Raw genomic sequence first — 22,295 nt, forward strand, 5'->3', positions numbered from 1 at the left:
TCCGTTTCAAAGCCGAAGAGCCAGCGCTTGTCTGAGGATGTCTCCGTGGTCATGTGGCCAGCATGACTAGACGCCAAAGGCGCACGGAACGCTGTTACCTTCCCACCGGAGTGGTTCCTATTTTTCTACTTGCTTTTTTATGTGCTTTTGAACTGCTAGGTTGGCAGAAGCTGGGATAAGTAACAGGCGCTCACTCCAAAGTCACCTTTCCATTGCTGAGGGCAGAGTACCCAGCCACCATTCAACACCTTGTTACGTCATAGGAACATTCCTACTTTAGTTCTGCTGAGTCCAAGGGATGCTCCAGTAAGAGATGTCCGTATGTGGTTATTATCAAAAAGGCATGAGATTCTGAAAGTACCTCCAGGTTAAGGCTGCTTACCATTTCTTAAGATGATGTCTAGTTTGACGTTATCCAGCCAAACTAGACCTCATTGGAGACAGGGAAAGTACCAGGTGAGCAAACTTGGGTTTTCGAAACCATGACAAAAACCCCACAGCATTTAAACTTTCAAAACAACGTTTATTAAGCTTTCTGTCATCCTCTTGACACCCCGATACCCCTGAATGTTTCGTTCCAACTGGGAAGGATCTTGGTCAGACCTTAACAATTTCAGACCTGGCCTTTCATTAACCCAGTAGGACAACAAAGACAAAAGAAGGAATCGGCGGTATCTGAAGAACAGACAGAAAGAGCGACTAGGAAGGGTGGACTTTATGCTGAGGTTATTTGTGAGAAATTGAGAACCTGGCAGAGATAAGGCCCACGTTTGCATGGCAACGCTTAGCATTTGCAAAAAAAAGAAAAAAGAAATAAAGGGTGCTTTATTCTCCACGGTCTGAAGGTTGCGCTTTGATCTTCTTAACAGCTTCAAGGACAGCATCCTGGCTAACTTTGTCTCCAAATTCTTTCTCATGGTGTTCCAAGAGAAGCCCCTAAAAAAAAAAAAGAAACAGTGGTCAGGAACAGGGCTGTCTCCAAAAACTACAATCAGAAGACTTTTTAACATCTCCACAATTTACCTAGGTTATCCCCTCCTGGGCTTAGGAAGAATTTTATAGCGAGATTTTTTTTTCAAATTTTAAAGCATCAATATTATCAACTTCCAGTTCTCCACGTTAAATTTTACAAACTTAAAGAAGGAATCTGGTTTCAGAGGTTCCTCATTCCTAACGTTCTGCGACACAAGGAACAGGATGGCATCTCCAAAATAACATATAAAAGAAGTGAAAACAGAGAGAGAAAGAGAGAGACAGACAGACAGAGGTAGAGAGCAAGAAAGAGGGAAGGAGATAGAGAACAAGAGAAAGGCAGAGAGAGAGAGAAGGAGAGAGAGAAAGACAGAATGAGAGAGGGAGAAAAGAGAACAAGAGAAAGAAAAGAGAAAAAGAAAGATAGCAAGAGGGAGACACGGAGAAAAGCGAGGAGAGACAGAAAGAGAAGGAGAAAAAGAGAAAAATGAGAGAGAGAGAGAGAAGGAAAGAGAAAGAGGAGACAGAAAACGAGGGAGAGAGAAGGAGAGAAACAAGAAAAGAGATGGAGACAGAAAAGAGAGAGAAAGAAAGAGAAGGAGGAAAAGAGAAAGATAGCAAGAGGGAGACAGAATGAGAGGGAGAAAAGAGAGGGAGAGAAAGAAAGGAAAAAAAGAAAGATAGCAAGAGGGAGACAGAGAGGGAGAAAAGCGAGAAGGAGAGACAGAAAGAGAAGCAGAAAAAGAAAGAGAGAAAAAGGAGAAAGAGAAAGAAGGAAAGAGAAAGAGGAGAGAAAACGAGGGAGAGAGAAGGAGAGAAACAAGAAAAGAGGGAGACAGACAGGAGAGAAAGAGAGAGGGAGATAAGAGAAAGAGAATGAGGAGAGGGAGGAAGAGAAGGAGAGAAAGAGGGAAATATAGAAAAAGAGAGAGAAAGAGGGAGGGAGGAGGAGAAATCCTTCAATCCGGAAGAGAAAGCCAATCGCGAAGGTCCTCTCGTGGGCTGAAGGCCACAGAGACCTGAGCCCGCCAGGCCACGGGGACAGAAGACCCAGTAACAGCTGCCTTCCCAGCCACACCTGTCCGCTCTCTACCTGTCTCCCTGGGCCGATGACAAACACCCCTCCTAGGATCACGCCTTCTCCATCAAGGTTGCCGGTGTAGCCGCTCCTCCAAGCACGCCAGAAGTTCCTCCAGACGTTCCAGCGGAAAAGGGCCAGAAACAGCATCTTCCTTTTTAGAGGGCCGTAGAATTTCCTCTGGGGGAAAGGGGGAAAAAAAAGGGATGAGAGGAACTCGGTGGCAAAAGGGCTCGCAACTTGGGAGTCCTCCTAGATTCACAGCTCTCTTTAGAAGTCCATATTGTAGCTGTAACTAGGGGGGCGTTCGCCCAGGTTCGCCTGGTGCGCCAGTTGCGGCCCTATCTAGACCGGGATGCCTTGCGCACGGTCACTCATGCGCTCGTGACCTCTCGTCTTGATTACTGCAACGCTCTCTACATGGGGCTACCCTTGAAGACCACTCGGAGGCTCCAGCTGGCACAGAATGCAGCCGCGAGAGTTGTGTCGGGGATCTCCCGATACTCCCGTGTTACACCTTTGCTCCGCGAGCTGCATTGGTTGCCAGTTGTCTTCCGGGTGAGGTTCAAGGTGTTGGTAATGACCTACAAAGCCCTCCATGGCATGGGTCCAGAATACCTTGGGGAGCACCTGCAGCCGGCGTCAACTTCCCTCCGCCCAGTACGCTCCCACAGAGAGGGCCTCCTCAGGGTGCCGCCGGTCAAAGAATGCCGACTGGTGGCCCCCAGGGGGAGAGCGTTCTCTGTGGGTGCACCGGACTTATGGAACCATCTTCCGGTAGAGCTCCGGATGGCGCCCGACCTCCGCTCCTTCCGGCGCGACCTTAAAACCCATCTCTTTAAGGAAGCGGGCCTGGCCTGATGGGACGGGGTGGGTTTGTTATTATGACTTTAATTTTAAATTTGTAATATGGGCACTGTTTAATCATGTTTTAATAATTTTAACTTTTGTATCTGTCTTTTACGTATTGCCCTGTTAACCGCCCTGAGTCTCTTGAGAGAAGGGCGGTATATAAATTAAATAAATAAATAATAAAATAAATAAATAAAAAGAAAAAAGAAAAACGGACCGGGAGTGTGGGGGGGTGGGGGGCTCTCTACCTAGGGAAGACCCACTGGAAAACGACCACCTTAAGCCCAAAATTTGCTGATCTTGGGGAAAAGAAAAAAAAAAGAAATGGGATCGAACCCGACCTTGTTCATTTTAAGTCAATTTTCATGTCGATGTTTATTGTTTTCTTGTTTTTAAAATGTTTTATCTCGCCGCTTTCATTTGGCTGTAAGCCACCCGGTCTCCTCTAGGTAGGATGCGCAGCATACGAATTTAAAAAAATAATTAGTAGAGTAATCAAGGCTGGGTTATTTTAACATCTCTTCCCTTCTTGCCTATCTTTGCGCCGTTCCTTTTCATAAAATTAGGTGGCTCGAAGATTAGAATAGAGCCGGGAGGGACCTTGCGAAGTCTTGTAGTCCAGCCCCCTGCTCAAGCAGGAGAACCTATAGCATCTCAGACAAGGGACTGTCCTGTCTCTTCTTAAAAACCTCCAGTGATGGAGCACCCACGATTTCCGGTGGCAAGCTGTTCCACTGGTTAATTGCCCTCACTGTTAGGAAGTTTCTCTTTAATTCCAGGTTGCTTCTCTCTTTGATCAGTTTCCATCCGTTGTTTCTTGCCCTGCCCTCTGGTGCTTTGGAGAATATGGTCACCCAGAACTGCAAAAAAACCCCACCCTCACCGCTTTCATCTGGGAAGGTTCACGCCACGGGCAGGCCTTTTCCAAGCATACAGAAAACCTGATTCCCAAATGCCACCAGCATTTGCCAAGGGAACAAGTGAACTGAACAATGTAGGTTTTAGCCCATCTCTCCCCCACCCCACCCCACCCTTAATCCACTTCAAGAATCCCACCTACCTTTTCATCCAGAAATATTTCCCCCTTGAAATATGGCTGAAAGTCGACCACCTCCGTCCCAATGTTCTCTTTCACAACAGCATAAAGTGGCACCCCAGCCTGATCGAGTTGGGGTTTCAGAGAGGACAGCTCAGAGGCCTCCTACAAACGAAAGGACGAGTTCAGTAAAAACACCATCACCCATCGCCAAGGTAGTGAGTTGCCCGCAGTACTGGCTCTATTCAAAAGAGGCTGTTAAGTGAGACATTTGTTCAGTGAATTTGGCTCCGTGTTATGACCTTCCTTGCCCGGGCTGTGGGGCTTAAGCAATTAAGAGGATGACAAATTGTTGGGGGGGAAGGATTATTATTGTAACCAATAAATGGAAATAACCGCAGGAGGGCGACTAGCATTAGAAGAAGATGCAATTAGGATTAATAGGAGCTTGTTTGAATACTTACTCTAATTACTTGAATTTAAGTGGTTTGTAGAGTCAGCCTATCTCCCCCAACAATCTCGTTTTACCAACCTCACAAGGATGAAAGGTTGAGTCAAGCTCGAGCTGGTCAGGATCGAACTCCTGGCAGTGGGCAGAGTCAGCCTACAATACTGCATTCTAACCACCGTGCCGCCACGGCTCCACTCTTAAGTCAGGATCGAACTCCTGGCAGTGAGCAGTGAGTTAGCCTGCAATACTGCATTCTAACCACCGCGCCACCACGATTTTTAATGGCTCTGCTCCTAACAGAGTAGGGAACACCCTGTTGTGATTCAGGGTCAGCCTGTGGGTTCGGCAGTTGGGTCGGACGACTCAGAGAAGGAGGAGGAGGGGGGTGTTGAAGAGCTTGCTGAGGAGGTTGGACAGCTTGATGAGAGCCCTCAGCCAGGCCCCTCTCACCTGGTCACGACGCAGACCCAGCTGTGTGAGCCTGACAGCGTGGATGAAGATGACCCACAGCTGGCCCTGTTCAAAGACGCCCGACGCAGGAGGCAGTCAATCAGGAGTAAACAGAGGAAGGCAATGGGGCTCCTCGGAAGGAGGCAGAGAGAAGCCACGCCCTGAACTGTATTTAAGGGGGAATGCGTGGGAGGGCTGGTTTGCTGAAGGCAACCGCTTGAAAGGCTCCTGTTTCTTGGTTTGTGTCTTGTTCTATTTGTTTTTGTAGCAATAAATTTGGCAGGCGTAATTCCAGCCTCTTGCCTTCTTGTAAAAGGGGTTGTCCCTGCCTTTTCTGCAGGGCCGGTAGCAGGCTGGTACAGAACACACCCCACCTGTATCCTTTCTGTACTTTGCTCCCTCCCTCTCTATCCTGCCTTAAGTTTTAATTGCATTTTTAATTTTAAGGTCTTTATTGCTTTCATGTTTTATAAGGTGTTTTAATCAACATCTGTAGAGTCGCCTTTGGCGTATAAATGTAATAAATAAAGAGAAACCACTACAACATCCCAGCTTTGTAGGCTAGGCTGTCCATTCAAAAAACAAAAAAAAATCTTGCGAAAAGGCAGCAGCAGAAAATTACCACGGATGTGCTCGTGAATTCAAACCAAAGTGCAGCATGACTCAAAAGGAATTTTGCTTCAAATTCCTAAGCAGAAGGTAAAAAAACATAAGATATTTTTCCTTTCCAGCTGCCCAGCTAAATCTACATATCTACTAAAAGCTCCTTGGGGGCCGCGAGCAAGCAATGGGCATGCTTGTAAGGTAATATTCCTAAGAACTGATCTAAGCTTGCCTTGCCTTAATTCTTTCTAAGAGCGAGCATTTGTATTTGGGGGTTAACAACTTCAGGTTGCTTCTAGGGATTCATGCTCTTAAGCACGCACACACACACAGACACACACACACACACACAGAGCAATAAAAATATAAACCTCCTCCACCATAGGAAAATCAGATTGCTGGAATGAGACTTCTGGCTTGCAGCACATCTGATGCGTTACTTTTCCACGCAGAGGAAAACAGGTAAGGAAACATAAGACAAATGTGGCCAAACAGGAGTCACTTAAAACACGAAGGGATGATATATCTCAGTGTAAGATTCTGCTTCGACATCGTGCTACGTTTTGGGGCCGCGTCACATATTTTGCTCTTGAAGGAATGCGCTTGCAAATCCCATCCTCTTGATAAGAAATTCCTGGCCTTAGGAATCTGATTTCACGCTCAGCTTTTCGGTTGAGCGGTACAATCGTAAGACAGAATCAGAATGGAGCTGGAAGGGACCTTGGAGGTCTTCCAGTCCAGCCCCCTGCCCAAGCAGGAGAACCTATATCATTCCAGACAAGTGGCTGTCCACTCTCTTCTTAAAAACCTCCAGTGATGGAGCATCCACAACTTCTGGAGGCAGGTAGTTCCACTGGTTAATTGTCCTCACTGTTAGGAGCTTTCTCCTTAATTCCAGGTTGCTTCTCTCTTTGATCAGTTTCCATCCATTGTTTCTTGTCCTGCCTTCAGGAGCTTTGGAGAATAGGTTGACTCCTTCCTCTTCTTTGTGGCATTCCCTCAATTACTGGAATAGTGCTATCATGCCCCACCCCCGCTCATCCTTCTTTTCTCTAGACTGGCCATTCCCAAATCCGGCAACCGTTCTTCATATGTTTTAGTCTCCAGGTGTTGTGATTCAGGGTCAGCCTGTGGGTTCTGCAGTTGGGTCGGATGACTCAGAGGAGGAGGGGGTGTTGAAGAGCTTGCTGATGAGAGCCCTCAGCCAGGCCCCTCCCACCTGGTCACGACGGAGACCCAGCTGTGTGAGCCTGACAGCGTGGATGAAGATGACCCACAGCTGGCCCTGTTCAAGGACGCCCGACGCAGGAGGCAGTCAATCAGGAGTAAACAGAGGAAGGCAATGGGGCACCTCGGAAGGAGGCAGAGAGAAGCCACGCCCTGAACTGTATAAAAGGGGAATGCGTGGGAGGGCTGGTTTGCTGAAGGCAACCGCTTGAATAGTTCCTATTTCATAGCTCCTGTTTCATGGTTCATGTCTTGTTTTGCTCTGTTGTATGTTAATAAATTTGGCAGGCTTAATTCCAGCCTCTTGCCGTTTGTAAAGGGGTTGTCCCTGCCTTTTCTGCAGGGCCGGTAGCAGGCTGGTACAGAACACCAGGGCCTTTAATCGTCTTAGTTCTGGAAGGGACCTTGGAGATCTTCTAGTCTTAACCCCTGCCCAAGGCAGGTCCTTGTTTCATCCTGGACAAATGTTGTCCAATCTCTTCCAGTGATGAAACTTCCACAACTCCGGGAGGCAAACCCTTCTACAGTTGTTCTGCGAAGAAATTTTTTCTCCTTGCTTTTAGATTGTATCTCTCTTTGAACAAGGTCCCACCCGTTGCTCCTTCTCCTGCCTTCAGGCGCTTTGCAGAAAAAAAACGTTTATCCCCTCTTCCCTCTGGCAAGCCCTGCCAAGGATTATGCTCCCCCCCCCGACTGCCTCTGCTTTACGAGCCTGCATCAATAACTCCAGCTAAGCCAGTTCAAACCAGTCCTCCCACGAGATACCTGGCCTACTTCCAGTTTAATAAGCTGCTACCGTATCTCTGCTAAGCTTGCACCGTTCCTTCTTTGGGCTCCCATGTTTTCAAGTCCCTGCCTTTTTGTACACCTAGAAATTAAAGCCTTTTGTTCTTTTGTCATTTTTTTTTCTTATTTGGTCCCATTTCCCTGTTCCTGCCAGCTGTCCCAGTTTTAAATGTAGATTTAGACATGCTTAAAAAGCTTTTGTTCTCCCGGGCTGCTTTCTGGTTCACCGCCCAAAGGATTGGCAGTTAGGGAACACAAAGATGTAATGGTAGGCTTGAAACCATAGAGAACGATTTAGATCCTAACTAACTGAACATTCCTGTATTCTTAGTCAAGAGAACAAATCAGGTTCACGGGAGAATTGTAAATAAGAGAAGAAACCGTCTGCCTCAACCACCAGAAGATCAGCTGAGCTGCTGAGAGTTCTGTAATCTTATTCTATCCTCTGACTGCTCTTTAGAAGGCCAGATCCTGAAGCGGAAACTCAAATCCTTTAGCCACCTAATGAGAAGGAAGTACTCACTGCAGAAGAGCCTAATGCTGGGAAAGGTTGAGGGCAATAGAAGAAGGGGACGACAGAGAATGAGGTGGCTGGATGGAGTCACTGAAGCAGTAGGCGTGAGCCTAAATGGACTTCAGAAGATGGTAGAGGACAGGAAGGCCTGGAGGAACGTTGTCCATGGGGTCGCGATGGGTCGGACACGACTTCGCAGCTAACAACAACAACAATTCTATCGTCTTCCAGTAAATCTTACTAAACTTATCACTGGAAGAACCTTGCTTTTTTCTGTGCAGGTTTAACAGAGTGAAAGTTGGAAGGGACCTTGGAAGGTCTTCCATTCCAACCCCTTGCTCACGCAAGAGACCCTGTCCTACATCAGACAAACTCCTTCAGTGATGGAACGACCACAACTTCTCGGAGCCAAGTCCTTCAAATGTGGTGGGTTGTCCAAGAACTTGGCACAGAGGCTGGAATTAATGTTGGCCTGTTGTGTGCACAGATGACGGTCAAGGAGAAGAGCTCCCGATCCAAAAAGATCCAAGTTGTGTCAAACTTGGAGATGTGCCGTTCTTTCCAGCTCCTTCCACTCATCCATAAGGCTGGACTGCTTACATCTTCCTGGGTTTTTATTTTTATTTTTTTTTATTAAAGAGTTTTACAAAAACAAAATTTTACAATATATCCCCAAATCCCTCCCACCCCAAACCCACCCACTTCCCTCCCCCCACTTCCCAGAGCTAAATACAGGATTATAGTTACAATAATCATATTCTAAATAAAAATTATGCATAATATACAATTAACCAAATTCATAATGCGCTTTAACTCCCCTTTAACATAACTACAAACAACGTACCAATAACAATATCCCACTAAAATCTACTCATAAGCTAAATGGTACTTTTTAGTCCCATATTTATTCTGAACATAATCTATCCATCTCCTCCAAACTGAAATATATCTTTCCTGTGAATGATCTTTCAAATAAGCAGAAATCTTAGACATTTCTGCAAGATTCGAAACTTTAAACACCCATTCTTCTATAGTGGGCAAACTATCCTTCTTCCAATATTGTCCCACCAGTAACCGTGCTGCTGTTATCATGTTCAACATCAAGTTAGTTTCTTTAACATCACAATCTACAACAATACCCAATAAAAACAATTGCGGGGAAAACTTTAACTTTCTCTTAAAAATCTTTTGAATGTTCCACCAAATTTTAATCCAAAAAGCTTTTATATTTCTACAAGTCCACCACATATGAAAATAGGTAGCTTCTAAACTACCACACCTCCAACATTTAGACTGTAAATTAGGATACATGTTGGACAACTTCTTGGGATCCAGATGCCATCTATAAAACATTTTATAAAAATTTTCTCTTAAATTTTGTCTTCCTGGGTTTTTATTAAAAGGGTGCAAGCTAGGCTACCGTTTGATCCAATTCAAGGTGCATTCATTCAACTCTGTCAGTCATTTTAACAGGTGTGAACTGTGAGAGGACTACCTCAAGATGAATGAATGTTATCTAAACCAAATCAACAACCTACCCCAAGACGGATATAGCAAAAGTTCTTGCAACAGATCCAGACAATCTATCAGTTAATCCCTATCGAGAGGGGGGGGGAGAACCTCAAGGCTTTTCTGTGATGCAGCCATAAGGGATGAGGCTGGGGCCATCTGCTCTGCCTCATCTGTGAAGAACCAAGGTCTCGATGCCCGAGAACAACTTCTTATGGCCTTCTCAGCTCTTCTCACAACACCTTTGCTCCTCTGGATTAGCCCCCTAGGGACTGGGCAGTTGGGAGGGGTTTGAGCAACCGGGTGTGTGTGTGTGTGTTAACCTCACGGTTTGGGGAAACTTTAGATCCTGCCTGTACTTGCTGAGGTCACTTTCAATAAAAGATCTTTTTGACACACTGCCCGCTTCAAGAGTTTTGACTTTCTTGAGGGAATAGCCAACAGCTTCCACAATCTAATGCACGTTCGAATTTCACAGCTCGACCAAAGGCTAATGATATATATATATATATATATATATATATATATATATATATATATATATATATATATATATGGATCCTTGGTTTTTCGGGTTTTTCCCCGCGTAGAATTAAAGGTGTAGGCGCAACGTTTCGACGGAATCCCATCCGTCATCATCAGGCTTCTGCTTCCTACTTCTGGGAGAAGCATGTGGCTCTTGCTCTTTGTTCCTCTTTTTTAAACTGCCAGAGGGGGTGTGTTCTGTGGAGGTGTGCTCTGATTGGGTAGGGGACCAAGTGTGTTCTGATTGGGTGGGAGTGTGTTTTGAATGGTGGGGGTGTTCTGATTGGGTGGGGGTGTGTTCTGAGTGGATGGGCTGGTCTCACACCTCCACAGAACACACCCCCTCTGGCAGTTTAAAAAAGAGGAACAAAGAGCAAGAGCCACATGCTTCTCCCAGAAGTAGGAAGCAGAAGCCTGATGATGACGGATGGGATTCCGTCGAAACGTTGCGCCTACACCTTTAATTCTACGCGGGGAAAAACCCGAAAAACCAAGGATCCACATACAGGCACCCGCGAAAACCTCAGAAAACAAATATATATATATATATATATATATATATATATATATATATATATATATATATATATATATATATATATATATATATATATATATATATATATATATATGTTTTCTGAGGTTATATATATATACATATATATATATATATATATGATATGATATGATATATGATATACAGTTTGGCGGGTCGAATCCCGAGTGCCACGTAACAGAGTGAGCGCCTGTTACTCGTCCCAGCTTCTGCCAACCTAGCAGTTTGAAAGCACATAAAAATGCAAGTAGAAAAATAGGGACCACTATGGTGGGAAGGTAACAGCGTTCCGTGTGCCTTTGGCATCTAGTCATGCCGGCCACATGACCATGGAGACGTCCTCGGACAAGCGCTGGCTCTTCAGCTTTGAAACGGAGATGAGCACCGGCCCCTAGAGTCAGAAACGACTAGCATGCATGTGCGGGGGAACCTTTGCCCACTGCCAGCAGTTCGATCCTGACCAGCTCAAGGTTGACTCAGCCTTCCATCCCTTCCAGGGTCAGTAAAAGCAGGACCCAGGTTGTTGGGGGACAACAAACTGACTCTGTAAACCGCTTAGAGAGGGATGTAAAGCACTGTGAGGCGGTATATGAGTCTAAGTGCTATAGCTATTCCACTAACATATTCAGATAGCTCTGAATAGGATTTACACCTTGCTTGGTATCTGCCAACACTGTTTAAGTGGAGCAGAGTTATCTTCCTCAGCATGTGACTATGATGCTCCTTGGCAGACACTGGATCATGTAGTAACTAGCCACCCTTTGAGAGCGCATACAGGATGAAAATCAGATTTTCTCAGCTAACAAAAACTGTGTTTAACAGGATAAACGGTCTATATATGACTATACATACAGAACACTTATTCCATTCCCAGGAAGCCCCGGATTTCAAAATGTAAACTATAAGCGAACCAGAGGATTATCTTCTCTTGCGTGATGAGCTTGTGCTATCAGCGATTCTGTTCTAATCATCCTGCAGTTAGCTTCAATTTTGTAACAAGGTTCCCACAAAATAAGTGATCCGAACTGCATTTCTGTGCCTGGGCAAGTCTGGTTGGTACGTCGGCATTCAGAAAATGCAGGAAGCACATCAAGTGCCTAAGCTGGGGTTTCTGGCCAAGGCAATAACTGAGGGGCAGTTAAGAGGGCAATCTGCTTCAGTTAATTCAATTAATTCTTAGAATCTGGTGACTTCCGGGGAAGTCTCTCTGGACTGTCATTTTCCTGAACTTAACAAAAGAGGAAATAGGCCTCCTCTTGCTTATTTGACATTCCTGGATTAGGGAGAGTCCCAGAATCATCCCTCAAGATCTGGGGTCTTCAAACTTGGCCCTTTTATGACTTTGTGGACTTCAACCCCCAGAATCCCTCAGGCAGCATGCCGGGCTGAGGAATTCTGGGAGGACTCTTCAAACTGGGCCCTTTTATGACTTGTGGACTTCAACCCCCAGAATCCCTCAGGCAGCATGCCGGGCTGAGGAATTCTGGGAGGACTCTTCAAACTTGGCCCTTTTATGACTTGTGGACTTCAACCCCCAGAATTCCTCAGCCAGGCACACGTGCCTGGCTGAGGAATTCTGGGAGTTGAAGTCCACAAGTCATAAAAGGGCCAAATTTGAGGAGCCCTGGTCAAGAACCTCCGATAACAGCAACAGTCTGCAAGGACCTTTAGAAGCTGACCACCACCTTTTTCATTTCCCTCTTTACACTAGCCTATTCCTTCCCCTCCCCCCTATATTGCTTTTTCTTTAAAAATCTCTCTCTGTATTTTACATTTTGACCAAACCAATAAAACTACACACAGAGAATAATCCTTAAGAATCTGTTCTACCGGAGGACATGCGTTACCTCTCTGCATAAAAATCATCCAGGCCGCCTCACCGCCATGATGACAGCACCGTTCGTCTTCCACAGATCCTTGGCTTTGAACGTTCTCTGTTCTCCTTGAGATCAAAGGGCAGGGAAGGAATATCTCGTTTAAGTTCAGCTCCTTTTTAAATCGTCCTCACGTCCCGGTACGTTCGCGGAGAAGCCCACAGAGTTGTTTTAGCGGCAAGATGGAAGCGACTGGGTTCTGCCTTCCACACGGATGTTTCCTCAACTTTCCCGTGTAACCTGCTTGCGGTGGGGGGGGGGGGTGGTCCCTGGTGCTTCTCTTGAGTTTGGTTGTTTTCTTGCAGACATTTCATTACCCAACTAGGTTAACATCATCAAGGTTAGGATCACTAGCACCGGTAATGCTATCTAGAAAACAAGCTTAGAAAGCTCCAAGGGTCCCACAGTTCATGCCCGAGCCTACAAATATTTGTTTCTATTCGTAGCCTGCCACTCTGGGACTTTCAAAGAGTTTCCCGTTCAATTCTCTGCCTAGCTTTTCAAGATCAGTCCAAAGTGTACCCGTAAATCGTGAAGACATGATCAGCAGATATATTAATTCTATTCCCATCTGTTAGGCCAGCCTGATGCCTTCTAGACAGCCACGCTTCTCAGGAATTGTAATCCAATATGTTGAAAGGCACCAGGCTGAAGGAGCTCTGTGCTATTTTAACCCCACTTTCTCCCGAAGAGAGCTTTGGAAGAATACTTGAATTCTGAAATTCACTTTTTCTCCAAAACTGAATCCCACCTTCACAGTCCCCAAACTACAGAACAAAGGACTGTGTCTGAAGAATACAAGAGGGCGTATATTCTTGCATACATGCTTGCATTCTGAGTGGAAAGGGGATGCTTCTTTTCTGAGAATCAAATCTCACACGTAAATGAAATGAAATGAAACTCAACCTGGACTTGGGAGTCCTAGGGCAGGGGTAGGCAACCTGGGCTCTTTTATGACTCGTGGACTTCAACTCCCAGAATTCCTGAGCCTGCATGCGGGGAACTATGGCCCCCTTCATGACTCGTGGACTTCAACTCCCAGAATTCCTGAGCCAGCATGGCTCAGCTTGGAAACCTCTCCCTTTCCCCTCAGCATGGCTGGCTCAGGAATTCTGGGAGTTGAAGTCCACCAGTCATAAAAGAGCCAAGGTTGCCTAACCCTGGTCCTAGGGGATGATCACTTGAATATGAAAGACCTCCAAGCTCTAATTCAATTCAATTCAATTCAGTTCAGTTCTATTCCATTCCATTCCATTCCGCATCTATTCTATTCTATTCTATTCTATTCTATTCTATTCCATTCTAATTCCCCTATTCTATTCTATTCTATTCTATTCTATTCTATTCTATTCTATTCTATTCTATTCTATTCTATTCTATTCTATTCCATTCTATTCCATTCTCCTTATTCTATTCTACTCTATTCTATTCTAATTCCCATATTCTATTCTATTCTATTTTATTTTATTATTTTATCTATTCTATTCTATTCTATTCTAAGGGACGCGGTGGCTCAGTGGGTTAGGACGCTGAGCTTGTCGATCAGAAGGTCGGCAGTTTGGCGGGTCGAATCCCGAGTGCCGCGTAGCAGAGTGAGCGCCTGTTACTCGTCCCAGCTTCCGCCCACCTAGCAGTTCAAAAGCACGTAAAAATGCAAGTAGAACAATAGGGACCTCTACGGTGGGAAGGTAACAGCGTTCCCTGCGCCTTTGGCGTCCAGTCATGCCGGCCACATGACCACGGAGACGTCCTTGGACAAGCGCTGGCTCTTCGGCTTTGAAATGGAGAGGAGCACCGGCCCCCAGAGTCGGAAACGACTAGCACGCATGTGCGGGGGAACCTTTACCTTTACCTTTATTCTATTCTAAATTCCCATATTCTATTTTATTCTATTCTATTCCTTATTCTAATTCTATTCCTAATTCTAATTCTATTCTATTCTATTCTTTCTGTTATTCTATTCTATTCTATTCTATTCTATTCTATTCTATTCTAATTCTATTCTATTCTAGTCTATTCCATTCCATTCTAATTCCTCTATTCTATTCTATTCTATTCCATTCTCCTTATTCTATTCTCCTCTATTCTATTCTAATTCCCATATTCTATTCTATTCTTTTTTATTTTATTATTTTATATATTCTATTCTATTCTATTCTAAATTCCCATATTCTATTCCTTATTCTAATTCTATTCCTAATTCTAATTCTAATTCTATTCCTAATTCTAATTCTAATTCTATTCTATTCTATTCCTTATTCTAATTCTATTCCTAATTCTAATTCTATTCCTAATTCTAATTCTAATTCTATTCTATTCCTTATTCTAATTCTATTCCTAATTCTAATTCTAATTCTATTCCTTATTCTATTCTATTCTATTCTATTCTATTCTATTCTATTCTATTCTATTCTATTCTATTCTATTCTTATTCTATTCTAATTCTATTCCTAATTCTAATTCTAATTCTATTCCTAATTCTAATTCTAATTCTATTCTATTCTATTCCTTATTCTAATTCTATTCCTAATTCTAATTCTATTCCTAATTCTAATTCTAATTCTATTCTATTCCTTATTCTAATTCTATTCCTAATTCTAATTCTAATTCTAATTCTATTCCTTATTCTATTCTATTCTATTCTATTCTATTCTATTCTATTCTATTCTATTCTATTCTATTCTATTCTATTCTATTCTTATTCTATTCTAATTCTATTCCTAATTCTAATTCTAATTCTATTCTATTCAACTATTTCTCTATATAAGTATAGAGATAGACAGATCCACTCCTTTCTACTCTACTCTACTCTACTCCTATTCCTATTTTCTAACTTTCCAAAGGAGGAACGTTACTTGCTCTAAATCTCTCTAACAGAGTAAACTCTCAGGTATGCTTTTAGCCCTTTATCCACTCCAGGGGAAAAAAAAGGAAAATTCATCTCTCCAGTACAATTTGCAATTAGGACCTTGTGAAGAATCTCTTTTCCCCACCCCTGCCCCCCACCCCCCACCCCCAATCTTACCTTGTCCCAGAGTCTTGAGATCAATTTCTTCTAGAAAGTCCAGCGAGGCGTTTTCTGCCTTAGGGAGGAACAGATCCGTATTGGCGAGGATCATCCCTGTCACGGCAGCCCCGATGGCTCCGAGTCCCAGAGTCCACATGGCTACTGAGAAGTCGATCGGGAAAGTCATCTCTAGAAAAATTTAAGGAAAAGAGCGATTACACCAGCAGCCCCAAAGATTCCAAAAAAAATTTTTTTTAAAAAAAAAAAAGGTGAGGGAGAGAGAAAAGGAATGAACGTCATTAAAGAACAAAGGGAAGGTAAATAAAAAGTTCCTGTTGAGTCAGGCTCAGCTCCTAGTGACTACAGAGATACGTCCATGTGATATTTTTCCCCCCTCAACAACAGTATTACTCATTTGATAAATAACTTTGCTCGCTTCCCTGCAAAAAACCAAAAATGCTTTGAAAAAGCAAAGCTGGATACTGGGGCGGGCTGTCAAATGACTTGACAGTTTGCCTCTGGAAATTGTGGGCTCTCCGTCGGTGGAGGCTTTTAAGAAGAGTCTAGACCAAGGGTAGGCAACCTCGGCTCTTTTATGACTTATGGACTTCAACTCCCAGAATTCCTGAGCCAGCCATGCTGGCTCAGGAATTCTGGGTGTTGAAGTCCATAAGTCATAAAAGAGCCGAGGTTGCCTACCCATGTCCTACTTCAACCTCCGCCACCTGTCCCCCCCGGCCAAACATCAACTAACTCTAAAAGCAAGAGAGTAAAATGGCTGCATTTTCATCTGTTGTCAAAGCAAGAACATCCGATGGTCCCTTCCAACTCTACTCTACTCTACACTAATTTTATTCTATTCTGCATTCTATTCTATTTCCTATTCCTATTCCTATTCCTATTCCTATTCCTATTCCTAATCCTATTCTATTCTATTCTATTCTATTCTATTCTATTCTATTCTGCATTCTATTCCTATTCTATTTTATTCTATTCTGCATTCTATTCTATTCTGTATTATATTCTCTTCTATTCCATTCCATTCTATGACCTGGATGATGGAGAATCTCCATAGACAACTAGTTTCCAGAGAGGGACACTTGAGTCAGAGGTTTTTTTTTCTCAAGCTAGACCTTGGAAGCTATCAAAATCTTCCTGGGATAATCTTCCAAAGCACGGCATGGTTGTGCAATGTTGCAAACCACCAGCTGGGAAGCAGAGAATCATCTCAGATGTTTACACAGAGGATTCCATGTGCACATTCACACAGACCTGATAGGCGTAATCTATATGTATACATGCACACCCACACCCATTGATAAAAACAACGATAATTTAAGGCAGTCATGATCATCCTTATCCTAGGATGGAGGGGAAAAAGAAGAGTGGATTTCAGAACAGAAAAGGGATTGTTTCTGGAGCCCCGCTATACAACACAACCAAATCCACGTAACCCTGCCAAAGACACTAGGCATTGGACTGAGAACTTTGTGTCCACAACTGGTTAATATCTGAATCATATTTTTACTGATGGAACCAATTTTATCCAATGTAAGCATTCTCTAGATCAGGGGTCTTCAAACTTGGCCCTTTTATGACTTGTGGACTTCAACTCCCAGAATCCCTCAGCCAGCGTTGGTAGCTGAGGGATTCTGGGAGTTGAAGTCCCCTAGTCATAAAAGGGCCAAGTTTGAAGACCCCTGCTCTAGATGCTCAGATCTTGAATTCTTTGAACCTCATCTAGTTACTTCACAATTCAGTTTTATATCCATGGGATAGGTTCTTAGTTTCGGCCGACCATGTAGTTCAAAACTTAAAAACCCTGAACCATCCACCATTCCCAGTTTTCCTGAAATATAAATTCCCTTGTCAAGTGTTTGTGACAGTGTTTAGGCAGGTTTTTTAAACAGCTTTATTCATCTCACAATCGTGTGTAATTGTGCGTGTATAAGGGGAACACCAAGATTATCATTAACCTGGAAAACTGCTGACTGTCACATTGATGCATGCTTTGGTGCTATGAGCGTTAATTAATGCTACCTGCAAAGAGAAAGTTGCAACGCCACCTGAATTCACTAATGTCCTGATGTTTCACAGAAGTACACAACTAATAGGAAAATGTTTTGACATCCACCCTGTTCAAAATCTGTCTTGTAGTGTCTCCTGAACTTGGCAACAGGAAGAACAGAAGAATAGAATGGAATGGAATGGAATGGAATGGAATAGAATTAGAATTAGAATTAGAATTAGAATTAGAATTAGAATAGAATAGGGAATAGAATAGGGAATAGAATAGAATAGAATAGAATAGAATAGAATAGAATAGAATAGAATAGAATAGAATAGAATAGAATAGAATAGAATAGAATAGAATAGAATAGAAATAATAGAATGGAATGGAATGGAATGGAATGGAATGGAATGGAATGGAATGGAATAGAATAGAATAGAATAGAATAGAATAGAATAGAATAGAATAGAATAGAATAGAATAGAATAGAATAGAATAGAATAGAATAGAATAGAATAGAATAGTAATAATAGAATGGAATGGAATGGAATGGAATGGAATAGAATAGAATAGGGAATAGAATAGAATAGAATAGAATAGAATAGAATAGAATAGAATAGAATAGAATAGAATAGAATAGAATAGAATAGAATAGAATAGAATAGAATAGAATAGAATAGAATAGTAATAATAGAATGGAATGGAATGGAATGGAATGGAATGGAATGGAATGGAATGGAATGGAATAGAATAGAATAGAATAGAATAGAATAGAATAGAATAGAATAGAATAGAATAGAATAGAATAGAATAGAATAGAATAGAATAGAATAGAATAGAATAGAACAGAATTAGAAATAGAAATCTGGAAGGGACCTTGGAGGTCTTCTAGTCCAGCCCCCTGCTCAAGCAGGAGAACTATACCATTTCAGACAAGTGACTGTCTAGTTTCTTCTTAAAAACCTATAGTGATGGGGCAGCCAAGACTTCTGGAGTCAAGCTGTTCCACTGGTTAATTGTCCTCACTGTCAGGAGGTTTCTCCTTAATTCCAGGTTGCTTCTCTCCTTGATCAGTTTCCATCCGTTGTTTCTTCTCCTGCCTTCTGGTTCTTTGAAAAATAAGTTGACCCCCCTCTTCTTTGTGGCAGCTACTGAAATCTTATATGAATCAATAGTCTGAACTTGGATAAAGGAGCTTCATCTACCTTTATGTACATCTTCCAGAGTGTTTGGTACACTGCAACAACTGTGAAACCTACCCAGTGCTTAAGACCACAAAGTAAGCACTAGCTACACAGCTAAGTCCTCAGCTTGCAATCCTTTACGGAGCGACTGTTTGAAGTTACAAGAGACTTATGACCATCCTTACACTTATGACAGCATCCCCATGGTCACTTCAAAATTCGGACTCTAGGCAAGAGGTGTCCTGGACTCAGGTGACCGTCATTCGTGACCTTCCCAACTGGCCTGCCACAAGCAAAATCAATGGGGGAAAGTGTGTTCGCTTAACAGCCATCTGACCCACTTAACAACCGCAGTGATTTGTGGCCAAAACCCACAAAAAATAGTTGCAAAATCGGGACGCGATTCACTCTAGATCTGCCTGGCTTAGCAATGGAAATTACTGGGAACGTAAGTCGAGGATCATCTGGAATGAAATTCCCCTGCAAAAAAACAGGGTTGCTTTTCTTCGCGTCATTGTTCTCCCTTGCTTGTAAGGGTATAGAATCCGTGTGCTCTTATCGCTTCGACTTCAAAAGAATAAAGGAATCCAAGCATCATAGGAATGGCTTGCATCAAACTAAAAGTATGGCGTTTATTTTATTTATTTACTTTATTTTAATTCCATTTATATCCCGCCCTTCTCCAAAGACTCAGGGCGGCTTACAAGCTTAGCAGTAGCCTTCATTCTATGTATATGTCTGCTTATTAGGGCTTTCACACACCCCCAAGCGGCATTATTACAAAGTCAGCTTAATTGCCCCCAACAATCTGGGTCCTCATTTTACCTACCTGGGAAGGATGGAAGGCTGAGTCAACCTTGAGCCTGGTGGGATGCGAACCTGCACTAATTGCAGGCAGCTGGTGTTACTTAAGGAAGCATTAGCCCACTGCTCCACCAATCATTATAATATCATTATAATCTACCTTTCCTTTACAACAGCAAGCAAAACAGACAAGTATCAGCAGCTCCATACATCCTTCTCCCATTGTCTCAACTCTACTGCCTTGTACGCTGCTCCAGAATTTGCGAATTCTCCACTATCCTTAACAATTCTCAGTTTTCCTAAGGCCCTCTGGCTTTCAGTGGCAGAGAGCCAGTGTTCCTTTTCTGTAAATGGCTGTAAATGAAACTCAAGTCAAGCGCCTTCCCGCTGAAGGTGCAACATTCACCCAATTTTGGACAAGACAGGGGTAACTCCACCAAGCAGTCTTTCCTTCTGTTAGGAAACGCCAGTGTGAAGTAGCACAGAATGCATCGGAGGAGACTCTTCACGGGCTTGAATTCCAAATGTATCATAGGAATAAGAGGAGACACCTACCAGCTTTTCACATGGATGCTAAACGTTGGAAGACCTCCCAGTTCAGGTGTCAAGAGCTATCCGGGCAAGCTGAAGGCAAGTTCTGGATGAAAAAGTCTTGAGCGAACAAGGAGAGATGAATACCCTGCCCCTCCGAGACAAAACGTGGGTAGGACAGGCTGGCTGCCAGCCAGAAGAACGTTGGCGTTCTTCTCAAGTGAACTGCTCCAAGCAAACTTACCCAACACGTCTTGGGTGGAAACAGGCCTGGATGGTTAGTAAATCTGTTAAGCAAAGGACCCAGTTCCCTAGGGACTGAGAGCGGGTGGGTGGGTGGGTCCATCAAAAGGAGTGGATCTGAACTGGGACAGGATACACAAGTAGGTAAGAAGGTGTCAATTACAAATGTTAATTAAAATCATAAGAAAAGAAAGAAAGAAAGAAAGAAAGAAAGAAAGAAAGAAAGAAAGAAAGAAAGAAAGAAAGAAAGAAAGAAGAAAGAAAGAAAGGAGGGAGGGAGGGAGGGAGGGAGGGAGGGAGGGAGGGAGGGAGGAAGGAAGGAAGGAAGGAAGGAAAGAGAAAGAAAGAAAGAAAGAAAGAGAGAGAGAGAGAGAGAGAGAGAGAGAGAAAGAAAGAAAGAAAGAAAGAAAGAAAGAAAGAAAGAAAGAAAGAAAGAAAGAAAGAAAGAAGGGAGGGAGGGAGGGAGGGAGGGAGGGAGGGAGGAAGGAAGGAAGGAAAGAGAAAGAAAGAAAGAAAGAAAGAGAGAGAGAGAGAGAGAAAGAAAGAAAGAAAGAAAGAAAGAAAGAAAGAAAGAAAGAAAGAAGAAAGAAAGAAAGAAAGAAAGAAAGAAAGGAGGGAGGGAGGGAGGGAGGGAGGGAGGGAGGGAGGGAGGGAGGAAGGAAGGAAGGAAGGAAGGAAGGAAAGAGAAAGAAAGAAAGAAAGAGAGAGAGAGAGAGAGAAGAAGAAAGAAAGAAAGAAAGAAAGAAAGAAAGAAAGAAAGAAAGAAAGAAAGAAAGAAAGAAAAGGAAGGAAGAAAGAGAAGGAAGGGAGGGAGGGAGGGAGGGAGGAAGGAAGGAAGGAGAGAGGGAGGAATGAAAAAGAATTTGAAAAATCATTATCTTCCACTTCTGTTAAGACTCAAATCCCCATAATGAGGACCCAGATTGTTGGGGGCAATTAAGCTGACTTTGTAATAATGCCGCTTGGGGGTGTGTGTGTGAAAGCCCTAATAAGCAGGCATATACATAGAATGAAGGCTACTGCTAAGCTTGTAAGCCGCCCTGAGTCTTCGGAGAAGGACGGGATATAAACGGAATTAAAAATAATAATAATCCCCAGATAGCAAGGCTGATGACCTCATGCCGTGGGAGTTGGAAGCACAAGACATTCAGAAACCAAGTGGGGGGGGGAGGATGATTTAAACAACTGTGTATTTGTGTATTGTTTATTGACTGTGGTGACACTGGACACAATGAATCTGAATACACTCAAGGTTTTGCTGCTATTCTTGCTTGCAACAATTCTAGCAGGGATGCAAACACCAGACAGTCAGCACGATTGCAAATCTTGATTGCGGATTATACTGCATGAATTTAGCAGATCCTGAAAACTTTCCCAGCCTTAGCTCCCAGCCTAATTTTATTTAACGAAGGAAGGGTTGCTTAGAATTGCTTTCTGCAACTAAATTAAACATAGCTTAATGCTTTCAGGTGATTATGCCATGGCTTTAAAAAGCAAGGTGGGTGCAAAAATCAACCCCTTTTTAAAAATGACGCTTTTTAAAAGTTTATTATTATTATTATTTAATTCCATTTTGAAGAGAGCCCTTCAAATATTTTGCAAAGGAGGAAACATGGTTTGAAGGCATAATTACGAATGTAACTTCCAATTCTACTCCACTCTGTTGCTAATATGGACGTAAAAAGATAAGTTAACAGCGATGTGCCATACCTCTCTAAAAAACGCAGAAATGAAAAGGAGTAAAAAACACAAATCTTCTTGGTGCAATTTAAGAGCTGTTGCTCCGTGTTCCTTTAGAACATGATTGGCAAAAATATTCTTCCAAGGATCTTGACACAACTAATTGAACTTTTAAAGCCAGTTCAGCTCTTAACGTCTTCACAATTATCAGCTTGTTATAAAGAATATAGTTCGAGGAAGGTTAATCTGTAAAATACGATCTGACTGAACCTGTAAAATAGTCCAGGGGACTTCACACTTAGCCCTTTTATGACTTGTGGACTTCAACTCCCAGAATTCCTCAGCCAGGCACGCTGGCTGAGGAATTCTGGGAGTTGGAGTCCACAAGTCAGAAAAGGGCCA

The 22,295-nt window shown here is 43.1% G+C and overlaps 1 protein-coding gene across 4 annotated transcripts in view; it reads right to left on the reverse strand.

Moving 5' to 3' along the window:
- Nucleotides 1–313: 313 nt before the first annotated feature.
- The window catches only part of PRXL2A (peroxiredoxin like 2A), a 29,818-nt gene continuing 7,836 nt past the window's right edge, over nucleotides 314–22,295 (reverse strand). The window contains exons 1-6 of one of the 4 annotated variants that reach the window (XM_083364275.1): nucleotides 19,995–20,013; nucleotides 15,459–15,629; nucleotides 12,407–12,501; nucleotides 3,963–4,103; nucleotides 2,066–2,230; nucleotides 316–936 (exon numbers count right to left, since the gene is read on the reverse strand). In XM_083364275.1, coding sequence (XP_083220401.1) covers nucleotides 826–936; nucleotides 2,066–2,230; nucleotides 3,963–4,103; nucleotides 12,407–12,501; nucleotides 15,459–15,627 — 681 coding nt within the window. In that variant the 5' untranslated portion in view covers nucleotides 15,628–15,629; nucleotides 19,995–20,013 and the 3' untranslated portion in view covers nucleotides 316–825. Of the gene's footprint in view, nucleotides 937–2,065; nucleotides 2,231–3,962; nucleotides 4,104–12,406; nucleotides 12,502–15,458; nucleotides 15,630–19,994; nucleotides 20,014–22,295 lie in introns of those variants that run through there. The other 3 variants (XM_083364272.1, XM_083364274.1, XM_083364273.1) reach the window with 3 other exon arrangements.

Source organism: Vipera ursinii (genome assembly GCF_947247035.1).
Source record: "Vipera ursinii genome assembly, chromosome: 5".
NCBI classification, from domain to species: Eukaryota; Metazoa; Chordata; class Lepidosauria; order Squamata; family Viperidae; genus Vipera; species Vipera ursinii.